Source organism: Neoarius graeffei, chromosome 24 (assembly GCF_027579695.1).
Source record: "Neoarius graeffei isolate fNeoGra1 chromosome 24, fNeoGra1.pri, whole genome shotgun sequence".
NCBI lineage: Eukaryota > Metazoa > Chordata > Actinopteri > Siluriformes > Ariidae > Neoarius > Neoarius graeffei.
The window spans coordinates 39,868,873-39,881,842 of record NC_083592.1 but is presented as its reverse complement, the minus strand read 5'-3'; the positions used below and the strand labels follow the sequence as shown (position 1 = coordinate 39,881,842).

At 42.3% G+C, this 12,970-nt stretch overlaps 1 protein-coding gene across 5 annotated transcripts in view; it reads left to right on the top strand.

Annotated features, from left to right (window-relative positions):
- slc4a4a (solute carrier family 4 member 4a) overlaps positions 1-12,970 on the top strand; it is a 132,277-nt gene that overhangs the window by 88,306 nt on the left and 31,001 nt on the right. For all 5 annotated transcript variants that reach the window (XM_060907222.1, XM_060907225.1, XM_060907223.1 and 2 more), the window contains 2 exons: positions 3,509-3,683; positions 4,602-4,735. In XM_060907222.1, the coding sequence (XP_060763205.1) occupies positions 3,509-3,683; positions 4,602-4,735 (309 nt within the window). The remainder of the gene's footprint in view (positions 1-3,508; positions 3,684-4,601; positions 4,736-12,970) is intronic.

Genomic DNA, 12,970 nt, shown 5'->3' with positions numbered 1-12,970 from the left:
TAAACACTGGGTGTACTGAAGAAGTTCAGTACACAACAGTGTGTACTGAAGAATATGGCCTCCACCCTAATTATTCATTAACATTAGCACTTGATGTTTTTCTTTTGTGTGTGTGTGTGTGTTTTGCATGATACTACTAGATATTATTAGAATTACAGTTAAGATGCTCTGATTAAAAAAAAGAAAGTTTTTGTCGACAGTTAATAATCAATTAATAGTGCCTGTCAGATGTGCGAGGGAGGCGGATGTAAGTGCAGAAGTGTTTATTATAATACAGTGCGATCTATACAAAAAGTGCCTGAAACACACACAAAGCAAGCAGTCCAAATCAGCAGGCAAGGTCATAAACATGAAAACAGGCAAAGGGTTGATCGAGGCGCAAACAGGATGTCGTAGGCAAAACAAGGACGAGAACTAGAATCGGGAACAGAAGTCGAAAAACCAGGAAAACCACAAACACGGGAAACAAAGCTCAGTAATGCACATTGAACGTGGCGTACGGTAATACTTCGCATAGTCTTAGCATGAGCGCAATCCTTGAATAACCCAATACTTAGATCATTAATTGAGAACAGGTGTGCCTTGTTAACGGCGCGTGTGCTGGAGCTCCCTCGGCACGCGCGCAGCCCGAGGCGCGCCTTTTGGTGCACGCGCCACAGCGCGCAGGACTGACAGTGCCACATTTTTGCATTTAATATTAACCTTAAATGACATTCCATTGCATTGAGCATAAAAAAGTCTTTAGTTCAGACAGTCAGAGTCGTACAGAATAATAATAAGAACAACTTTATTTATCACACCTACACTTAAGCACAGTGAATTTCCTCTCTGCATTTAACCCATCTGAAGCAGTGAACGCACACATACCCAGAGCAGTGGGCAGCTATGCTCCAGCACCCAGGGAGCAGTTGGGGGTTAGGTGCCTTACTCAAGGGCACTTCAGCCCAAGGCTGCCCCATGTTAACCTAACTGCATGTCTTTGGACTGTGGGGGAAACCAGAGCACCCAGTGTAGGGTGGACTGTGGAGGAGAACATGCAAACTCCACACAGAATGGCCTCCATCAGGTGCTGGGCTTGAACCAAGAACCTTCTTGCTGTGAGGCAACAGTGCTAACCACTGCATCACCATGTTGCCCTAAAAAAAATAATAATAAGACACACCGCTTTTTCGACAAATTCCACCTTATGTAGATATGTCTTAAGATCTTAACACAGGGATGCAAACACAACCATGGTCAAAAAAGAGTGAGGTAGCGCAGCGACACGGACCCCCCCACCACCACCACCACACACACACACACACACAATATCACTCAGACAACAGTTTCAACAAAACAGAACATTTCTTAATTACTATTATTTATTAATTCAGTTCCCAATCCATCTTCAGTTCCCCACCCCAAAGTCAGTCCATCTTTATTCCTTTTTCTTCCTTTTCTTTGCCACTTCCTGAAGTTTGTGTAGTGCCTTGGATGTATGCACCACGAACTCATATAACACACACATGGGTTACACATTACCATTTGATCACTCGATGTTCTAAAATAGCAGCTAGTCGGGTGCTAACGGTTAGCATTTTAACTAAGCCAGACAGCCACAAGCTTTAATAAGACCAATTCTTGCACGTATAGAACAGTATTACGGCACTTAAATATTATCTAGGAACAAAAAACAATAGTCATTAACCCATGTAGACACTACGTTGAGAACATATACAGTCATCATGCAACTCCTCAAATAAAATTACGTTTTTCAGGCATTTTTTACTCCAAGGATAGGTCATGGCTAATATGGTTAGATGAAGGAGGCTAGGTTACGAGAGACAAAGTTAATATATATATATATATATATATATATATATATATATATATATATATATATATAAAAAATCTCCTTCTCACCCCCGGCGGGGGGTGGTATCCATGTCATCCTCAAGCTCGGGTATATATATGCACAATTATTTTAACACTTACGCTTTGATTGTAGATGAGTAAATGACTTCCACTTCAACGCTGATCGTTTACTCCCAGTCACCGAGGCTCCAAAGAAATACACACTAGTAGATGAAATTCAGCAAGTTGATAAATGAACACACCTATCTGAGGAAAAGCCCGGGAGTCACATTCCTTAGCAACCAGATTGCCCAGCCATCGGTTCCATCCACTGACAGTGTAGCAGCTAGCAGTTTGTAACGGAACGCTGTTGAATATTATAATAGCAGCCAGCTAGCCTGGGCCCGCCCATCCTAAGCTTGACGCAACACGAGGGCCTGTTCCGAGCTTAGTCTGGCCAGGCAGGCTATCTACAGCATTTCCAAGCTCGGAGAGCTTTGAAGTCGCGTTAGCCAGGCTAGCAGCCAGCAGCTACACTGTCAATCTTACTATCTCTGCTGTCAATGGTTCCATATATCCACCAGGGGGAACCAAACGTTGTATGGTCTGCACAGTACTCAGGTCTATCATTACTACCAGAGTGGATTACCGGAGAGCAAACCCCCCCCCCCCCCCCCCCCCAAAAAAAAAAAAAAAAAAAACCTCTTCGGATCTGCACGAATTACACTAGTCGCCCAAAATGCCGGGGAAAAAGCAGAATGCGCCGAAAAGCGTGCCGTTTGCACGCCTGATGTGTGCAATATTTGGTATTAACTCCTCACTAATCATTCAACTCAACTCTGAATAGATAGATAGATAGATAGATAGATAGATAGATAGATAGATAGATAGATAGATAGATAGATAGATAGATAGATTTATTTATTTGACTCCAAGCTGGGAAATTATGTTACAGCAGCAAGTTATCAGACATGCAAAAAAAAAAGAAAGAAAATACTCTGTACAACATAAAACAGAATGAAAATATATCCAAGAACAAGCCAACTATGCCATATAAAGATGTCTCATCTCTAGCCGCTTTATCCTGTTCTACAGGGTCGCAGGCAAGCTGGAGCCTTTCCCAGCTGACTACGGGCGAAAGGCGGGGTACACCCTGGACAAGTCGCCAGGTCATCACAGGGCTGACACATAGACACAGACAACCATTCACACCTACGGTCAATTTAGAGTCACCAGTTAACCTAACCTGCATGTCTTTGGACTGTGGGGGAAACCGGAGCACCCGGAGGAAACCCACACGGACACGGGGAGAACATGCAAACTCCACACAGAAAGGCCCTCGCCGGCCACGGGGCTCAAACCCGGACCTTCTTGCTGTGAGGCGACAGCGCTAACCACTACACCACCGTGCCACCCAAGATAGAAATGTAATGATAAAAAATATATATCTGTGTATGTGCTTTGTACAGGTGAATATGGCCCTGTGTTTAGATTTTGTTGATCACTGAGCTCTTGATTAGTAGTGTAACACTGCCACTTCCTCTATGAAAACACGATGCATTTTAGTATCTTTGTGCTGCAGATTTTTATGAGTCTTCTTAAAACTGTTGACTGTAGTATATAAGCCTGTGATATGAAATCTACCGGTAACTGTTTTGTATTTTTTTTTTTCCAGTTTTTGTGGCGGTCTTATACTTGACATTAAAAGGAAAGCCCCGTTCTTTGTCAGTGATTTCTATGATGCACTGCACATCCAGTCACTGTCTGCCATCCTGTTCATCTATTTGGGAACAGTTACCAATGCAATCACCTTCGGAGGTCTGCTGGGAGATGCCACGGAAAACATGCAGGTAAAACCCATGATACTACTTTTAGTATTTTGAACTACTTTTAATAATACTTCATTATTCTTACTATACAGACTATAGTGTCATCACTGAGTACAGATTTAAACACTATAATGTAATATGTATTATACAATTTCAAGCCTGATATGGATTCAGATTATGAGTAATAATTTATTACACATTCAATTTAACTTCATATACAACACTAGAGACCTGTGCAGGTCTGAGCTCAGCCTTTGTCTGATTGGGAGAGAGACGCTATGGTACAGAAATAGAAAAAATAGCCCGCTCAGAAATACGTTGACGCCAGGATTTGAACCTACGTTGCAAAATTTGCGCTTTTCCTGGATAGCACGCTAGACCACTCAGCCACAAACTGAGGTTATAGGGCATGATACTTACATAGTCAGGACGCAGTGGTGTCACACCGCGACTGTGGAATTGGTACCTGAGGCTGGCATGCCAATTACATTCTTAAACATGCTCGAACTCGGTTAAACATACACATACAGACAGGTGCAAAGGTACAAAGGCTGAGCCAATAAATGAGCCAGTATTTTTAAAACTAGAAATCACTATGATTTGCAAAGTGAAATGATCTATTGACTATAAGAGACCTCCACCAAGGACATTCCCTACTGATAAACGTAACATTGAAGCTTGCCTTCATCACTCTCTGGACCACACGTACCACACCCACCAGATAACACCACACATAACCACACGTGATGAACGCATGTCAGGATAGAAAGATCCTCACTAGTCACACTGTTGCCTTTTTTCTAATACTGACAAGCACACACACCTACAGACAACTGCATTCCTTAATGGGTCAGGGTGACCTGGTGTGCAAGGGAAATTAACCTAGCCTCTGCTGCTTGGCTTTGCATGTGTAACCCTCACCTCACTGGCTCTGTGCAGGGTGTGCTGGAGAGTTTTCTGGGTACAGCCGTGTCCGGAGCTGTCTTCTGCCTCTTAGCTGGACAGCCCCTCACCATCCTTAGCAGTACAGGGCCAGTACTCGTGTTTGAGAGACTCCTCTTCAACTTCAGCAGGTTTTTTTTTTTTTAATATCCTCTTTTATGTACACACAGCAGGACAATTATCCCAATAGGACATATGTATATACACTATACGTTACCAGTGCCTGCTCAGAGAAGCTTTTTTTTCATTTTAATTAAAATGACAATGATTAAAGAATTAACAGCATAAATAATGCATATAAAATATTGGAATTACCAAGAAAATAAACAAAAAACCCACCACCAATTCTATATTTTAAATTTGTAACAGTATTCTTGATAAAGCTTTGCCATCCAGGAAGCTTTTATTAAAGGAGAACTGAAGTCATTTTTAAACTTGCTTTATTTCTTAATTAACGCGTTATTCAATTACGTTTTCAGTTTTAGTAACCTTATATCGTGACTCATATTGGCAACTGATAGCAATTAAATATTATACTTATCAGCCTATTCGGTTTTTAGCCATATTGAACGTAGTTTGGTCCACGGCAGGCGTCACTTATCCGCGCGATCTTCACGAGACTTGTGCGAGACTTCGAAACGTGAAGTGTCAGCCAGGTGTCCTTGGCATCTTGTCATATTTATTCCACCAAATAAACTGTTTTCCAAACAAAATATTGCAGAAAAACAAGTTTAAATGACGATTACTGCCTACTTTCTTCAAACTTTCCTGATTGCTATCAAAACAAACAAAACTTCCAGCTTGATTACGTCAGCATTCGAAGGAGGGCGCGTGTGTTTTTTGACAATGTTGGCAGATGCTGGTCATTTTGATTTCCGCTGTATGTTTTACTTCCGTCCTACGATGTCTTGCACAGGTCTCAACGAATCTTGTTTATGGCTATTGCTTTGACATACGGACTGATATATCCATCCATCCATAGCCGCTTATCCTGTACAGGGTTGCAGGCAAGCTGGAGCCTATCCCAGCTAACTATGGGCGAGAGGCGGAGTACACCCTGGATAAGTCGCCAGGTCATTGCAGGGCTGACACACGGAGACAAACAACCATTCACACTCACGGTCAATTTAAGAAGAAGAAAAGAAGAAACCTTTGTCACATGCACACTTCAAGCACAGTGAAATTCATCCTCTGCATTTAACCCATCTGAAGCAGTGAACACATGCACTCAGAGCAGTGGGCATCCACACCAGAGCGCCCGGGGAGCAGTCAGGGGTTAGGTACCTTGCTCAAGGGCACCTCAGCCCAAGGCCACCCCATGTCAACCTACAGTTAGGTCCATAAATATTTGGACAGAGGCAACATTTTTCTAATTTTGGTTCTGTACATTCATCTCATCTCATTATCTCTAGCCACTTTATCCTTCTACAGGGTCGCAGGCAAGCTGGAGCCTATCCCAGCTGACTACGGGCGAAAGGCGGGGTACACCCTGGACAAGTCGCCAGGTCATCACAGGGCTGACACATAGACACAGACAACCATTCACACTCACATTCACACCTACGGTCAATTTAGAGTCACCAGTTAACCTAACCTGCATGTCTTTGGACTGTGGGGGAAACCGGAGCACCCGGAGGAAACCCACACGGACACAGGGAGAACATGCAAACTCCACACAGAAAGGCCCTCGCCAGCCCCAGGGCTCGAACCCAGGACCTTCTTGCTGTGAGGCGACAGCGCTAACCACTACACCACCGTGCCGCCCCGGTTCTGTACATTACCACAATGAATTGTGAACAAAACAATTCAGATGCAGTTGAAGTTCAGACTTTCAGCTTTAATTCAGTGGGTTGAACAAAATGATTGCATAAAAATGTGAGGAACTAAAGCATTTTTTAAACACAATCCCTTCATTTCAGGGGCTCAAAAGTAATTGGACAAATTAAATAATTGTAAACACGGGCGCAGATAGAGGGGGGGACAGGGGGGATTCATCCCACCCTGATTTAAATTCACCTCGTTCGGTCCCCCCCACTTATAGGGAGGAAAAAACGTCTATGCTGTCTTTCTTTGCATAAGGCAAACCTCACGGAAAAATCAAAAGACTAATTACCATTCAGTTTATTGAGGTGCACAGCAGTACATACATAGTTGCAACTGCGCAGACTGCACAGGTTGCGAGCTCAAGCTTGGTTGCTATGGTTACCCACAACAAGTTTGACAGGCATATCGGGGACAGCTCCTCCTAGTTCAGGACCCCAACACGGCATGATGAAGGGTGCCAAAAGGGAGAAAATGATTGCATCATTTAAAAAAAAAACAAAAAAAAAAACGAATGTAAGTAAACTGTGCCTTACTTTATCATATCACCTTGCAATTTTTCGATAGTCTGTTCAAAGTAATGTCGTAGTGAAAGTAAAATCGTACGGAGTAGAGATGCCTTTCTGGTAGCCTCCTTCTTTCGGTGGTAGCCTGTAGATACAGTGCTCAGAAGGCAGTTTTAATGTTTAATCTGGCGTTCCCTGCCATAATTTCAGCGAGCATATTGTTTCATAAGGAAACTTTGCGAAGAGTTGTTGACTGACTGCCGTTCACGCAACACACAGGCATAGTTAGAAAGTCAGGATGCACTGGTTTACACTTTACACACACACACGTAGCCCAGCCTCTCGCTATGTTTAACAGTTGGAACTTAGCGGTTTTAAAACTAGTTTTGCAATTTCTGTGCGTGATGATAATGTGTAAACTTTGGATTTCCATAGGCTATGTTAAAATGTTAGCATTGTCCTGGCCTGCAGGTAGTTCCTGGTGATGGCAGTGAGGGAGGTGAAATAACATGTATACACACTACCGTTCAAAAGTTTGGGGTCACCCAGACAATTTTGTGTTTTCCATGAAAAGTCACACTTTTATTTACCACCGTAAGTTGTAAAATGAATAGAAAATATAGTCAAGACATTTTTCTGGCCATTTTGAGCATTTAATCGACCCCACAAATGTGATGCTCCAGAAACTCAATCTGCTCAAAGGAAGGTCAGTTTTATAGCTTCTCTAAAGAGCTCAACTGTTTTCAGCTGTGCTAACATGATTGTACAAGGGTTTTCTAATCATCCATTAGCCTTCTGAGGCAATGAGCAAACACATTGTACCATTAGAACACTGGAGTGATAGTTGCTGGAAATGGGCCTCTATACTCCTATGGAGATATTGCACCAAAAACCAGACATTTGCAGCTAGAATAGTCATTTACCACATTAGCAATGTATAGAGTGGATTTCTGATTAGTTTAAAGTGATCTTCATTGAAAAGAACAGTGCTTTTCTTTCAAAAATAAGGAAATTTCAAAGTGACACCCCAAACTTTTGAACGATAGTGTGTGTATGTATATATATATATATATATATATATATATATATATATATATATATATATATATATACACGCACACATACATGTATACACAAAATGGAATCATTTGCTGACAGCTCAGTCCCCCCCAGTTCAAAAATCCTATCTGCGCCCCTGATTGTAAATAAAATGTTCATTTCTAATACTTGGTTGAAAACCCTTTGTTGGCAATGACTGCCTGAAGTCTTGAACTCATGGACATCACCAGACGCTGTGTTTCCTCCTTTTTAATGCTCTGCCAAGCCTTTACTGCAGCGGTTTTCAGTTGCTGTTTGTTTGTGGGCCTTTCTGTCTGAAGTTTAGTTTTTAGCAAGTGAAATGCATGCTCAATTGGGTTGAGATCAGGTGACTGACTTGGCCATTCAAGAATATTCCACTTCTTTGCTTTAATAAACTCCTGGGTTGCTTTGGCTTTATGTTTTGGGTCATTGTCCATCTGTATTATGAAACTCTGACCAGTCAGTTTGGCTGGATTTGAGCACACAGTATGTCTCTGAATACCTCAGAATTCATCCGGCTGCTTCTGTCCTGTGTCACATCATCAATAAACACTAGTGACCCAGTGCCACTGGCAGCCATGCATGCCCAAGCCATCACACTGCCTCCGCCGTGTTTTACAGATGATGTGGTATGCTTTGGATCATGAGCTGTACCACGCCTTCGCCATACTTTTTTCTTTCCATCATTCTGGTAGAGGTTGATCTTGGTTTCATCTGTCCAAAGAATATTCTTCCAGAACTGTGCTGGCTTTTTTAGATGTTTTTTAGCAAAGTCCAATCTAGCCTTTTTATTCTTGAAGCTTATAAGTGGCTTGCACCGTGCAGTGAACCCTCTGTATTTACTTTCATGCAGTCTTCTCTTTATGGTAGATTTGGATATTGATAGGCCTACCTCCTGGAGAGTGTTGTTCACTTGGTTGGCTGTTGTGAAGGGGTTTCTCTTCACCATGGAAATTATTCTGTGATCATCCACCACTGTTGTCTTCTGTGAGTGTCCAGGTCTTTTTGCATTGATGAGTTCACCAGTTCTTTCTTTCTTTCTTTCTTTCTTTCTTTCTTTCTTTCTTTCTTTCTCAGGATGTACCAAACTGTAGATTTTGCCACTCCTAATATTATAGCAATTTCTCGGATGTTTTTTTTCTGTTTTCGCAGCTTAAGGATGGCTTGTTTCATCTGCATGGAGAGCTCCTTTGACCACATGTTTTCTTCACAGCAAAATCTTCCAAATGCAAGCACCACACCTCAAATCAACTCCAGGCCTTTTATCTGCTTAATTGAGAATGACATAATGAAGGAATTTCCCACACCTGCCCATGAAATAGCCTTTGAGTCAATTGTCCAATTACTTTTGGTCCCTTTAAAAACAGGGTGGCACATGTTAAGGAGCTGAAACTCCTAAACCCTTCATACAATTTTAATGTGGATACCCTCAAATGAAAGCTGAAAGTATGTACTTTATGTCCATGTCCATTATATAACTATAACTTGAATATGTTTCAGTAAACAGGTAAAAAAACAAAATTTGTGTCAGTGTCCAAATATATATGGACCTAACTGTAAGTATTTGGATTGGACTGTGGGGGAAACCCACGCAGACACAGGGAGAACATGCAAACTCCACACAGAAAGGCCCTAGCCGGCCGCGAACCCAGAACCTTCTTGCTGTGAGGCAACCATGCTAACCACTACACCACGGACTGATATATTACATAGCATATTTCAAACACTCATAACTTGCTATAGCAGTGACAAATTAGCTATCAAAAATGCATTCTTATATTTAATAAAATGAGATAAATAGAATTTTAATAATAAAAATTTTGCCTTCAGTTCTCCTTTAAATTTCAAAATTATTGGCTGCTTCTGCAAATGGGAAAATACTTGTTTGAGGAAAGAGTTTAATTTTAAGTAAAAAAAAAATGTTAAAAAATGCTTCTTTTTCTTCTGGCTGCTCCTGTTAAGGGTTGCTACAGCAGATCATCATGATCCGCATATTTGATTTGGCATAGGTTTTTACACCGGATGCCCTTCCTGATGCAACCCTCCCCAATCTATCTGGGCTTGGACTCGCACTAAGTGTGCATTGGCTTTGTGCATATTTGGCTTGGCTGGGTATTTTACCTAATCTGCATGTCTTTGAACTGTAGGAGGAAACCGGAGCACTCAGAGGAAACCCACCCATTTGTGTTAAAAATGCATATTGTTTCAGAAATAAATTTACACATAAGTATTAAGTTCACTACTCAATCATAAGCCTTTTATATTGTGGTCTGATTTTCTAGCCACATTTTTCTTTCTGTGGTTGAAGATAAAATGGCATGCCCTACACTGTGTACAAGTAAAATATGCTTTCGGCTTAAATAAGTGAATAGAGAGTGATACGAGATTTGGTTAAACTGTTGTTCAGGAACAAATAAAAAAAAGTTCTATGTGAAGACAGATTGGTGATGGAGCCTGTTGAGTTGAAAGCCTAATGGCATTCAAAGCAAAGGTCTTGTTTACCTAACGTGACCAGACATCCCGGTTTGACCGGGACAGTCCTGATTTTGAGTTGCGTGTCCCCAGTCCCGACAAAGGTCCGTCGGGATGCTGAAATGTCCTGGTTTAAGGCCCGGTCCCACTGGCCGATGGACACAAAACGTATGCAGAAAGGACACAGCGGACGAGCAAAATTTCGGGGGTGGCTCTATCCGTTTTCATCTGCTCCAGAAATGGACAAAATTGGCGAAAATTTGCGAAAACAGAACGGAAAAGAACGGACGTGGGTAGTATATAGCGGGGATGTTAAACGCATGTTCATAGGAAGCCTAGCGGATGAAAGCGGATGGAAGTGGATGACAGCTCCGAAGGGGTTACCGGTGATAACTGAGAAGCGGACGCATAGCAGAAAGAGCGGATGCATAGCGGATGAAGGGGATGCATCACGTACGCCTAACGGAAACAAAGGGGATGTTGCGCGGATGTATATCGGATGCAGACCGTTCACTGCGCATGCGGGGGGTATGAATTGCGTCTGCTCCGCGGATATAAAGGGATGCAGCACGAACGCCATCAGCATAAAGCGGAAAGACGTGCTGGCGGCTACATCGATACATCTCTACTACATCTCGTTTTTGAAGAAGGCTACATTGATACATCTCTACTACATCTTGTATCAACACCATGGTGCGCCAGTCAGGCAAGAAAAGGAAGTTCGTGCCTACTCGTTCAAGCCCTGGCAAGGTGAAGAAGGTCAGAACCAGCACCCCACCCCCTGACACTGACTGTGATGATGAGACTGCTGCTAGGTGTCCTTCTGCATACTCTAGACATACTCCAGACATCCTAAATATACGAGATACATCCAAGATATAAACGCTTTGTCCGTTTTGAATACTTTATATACGAGATGCATACGCTTGCATCCTTTCTATTTCCGTGCTACTAACGATGAATAGACGTTTCATGTACCTTATCTTTCCTCCCTCTTTCCGTTTTCAGCTGCAGCGGATGTGAGTTGCGAGGATGCCCAGAGGATGCAGAGAGGATACAGCAGACGTTTAACGGATGATAACGGACATAGAACGTTTGTTGCTCGTATATGTCGCGGATTTACATCGTACACGGTGGAAAGTTCATCCGTTCTAAAAGTTTTGTGCAGCTCAAAACTTTTTGCGCGGATGAAATCACAGTGGACGGATGCTCGATGGATAGAGCGTATGAAGCACGTATGCAATGAGTACACAACGGATTCATAGCGTTTTCCAACGGATGGCAAAGATTTTTTTACGTTTTACATCCTCTTTGCATCCGTAAGTGCAGTGGGACCGGGCCTTTACACCAAACACTAACAAACTGTCCCGGTTACAGCGATCATACATAGCCAACGAGATGTCAATAAAGCTTCTAGCGATTCAGCATCAATGAGCATGTGTGCGCAGTCAACCTTACAATGTATCTATTTGTACAGTGTTGCAATATAGAGGCCGCTTTATAACGTTTTTTTGCGCTAACGGCTGTCAACTACTACGCGACAATGCCGCACGGATGAGCGCTGGGTGGAGATGTTCGCGCACTTCAAGAGTAGGGAGATTCCTTACAGCAATGTCAGCCAGCTTTGCCAGCTTGCCATGTGCCTACCTGCACCAATGCTCCAGTTGAGCGAATATTTTCACTCATGAGCAACACCTGGACTGATGAGAGGAATCGCATGACCGTGCCTACTCTCGAAGCCTTGCTCATTACCCGGGCCAATTTCGACGATACTTGCTTGCAGTTTCACAGCAGGCTCTCGGGCAATAAAGCGCTACTGGAGCAAATTCACTCATCATGTAAATATATGCAATAAAATGGCATCTTCTTTAGGGTGGGTGGGTTGTGTTTCTGAAACATTTTTTGTTGTCTTTCATCTGTTTCATCTGTCTTTAATCTGTATCACAGATTGTCTCGACTTCTTTGATGCTGTTGTCAGCTCAGGGTTCACGTTTTCAAAATAGTTAATAGCCTACACTGGTTAAGATTAAACAGAGGCATTTTGGGTAAAGGTTCGGAGGTGACAACGATTAGGCTCATGCGCTCATTGGTGTTACAATGCATAGCCTATTGTTTAAAAAAAAAGTTCATCGCATAAAATGTTGATGTTAATATGCAAGCAATGCATTTTCTTGGCGTTTTCACAAAGGTGAAATAAATCAGTTGAAATTTAGGCTATTGGCCTATTCCCTATCATCACATCTGTTGTCTGATTTTCTTACTTTAACTGAATTGTGATAGAAGTACATGTAGATAACAAGAAAATACTTGATTATTTTCTGAAATGTTGATAAAAGTGAGCTTCTACAAAATGATAAGAGCACCTGTCTGAGCCATGGTTTGAGCCGGCACATGTTTACATCAAAACGCGTGTGCGTGCACGACAGGGGTGATTTCTCAGAGACAACAAGGGAAGCCGAGCTTCCCCTAAAATTCTCTCCCCAAACT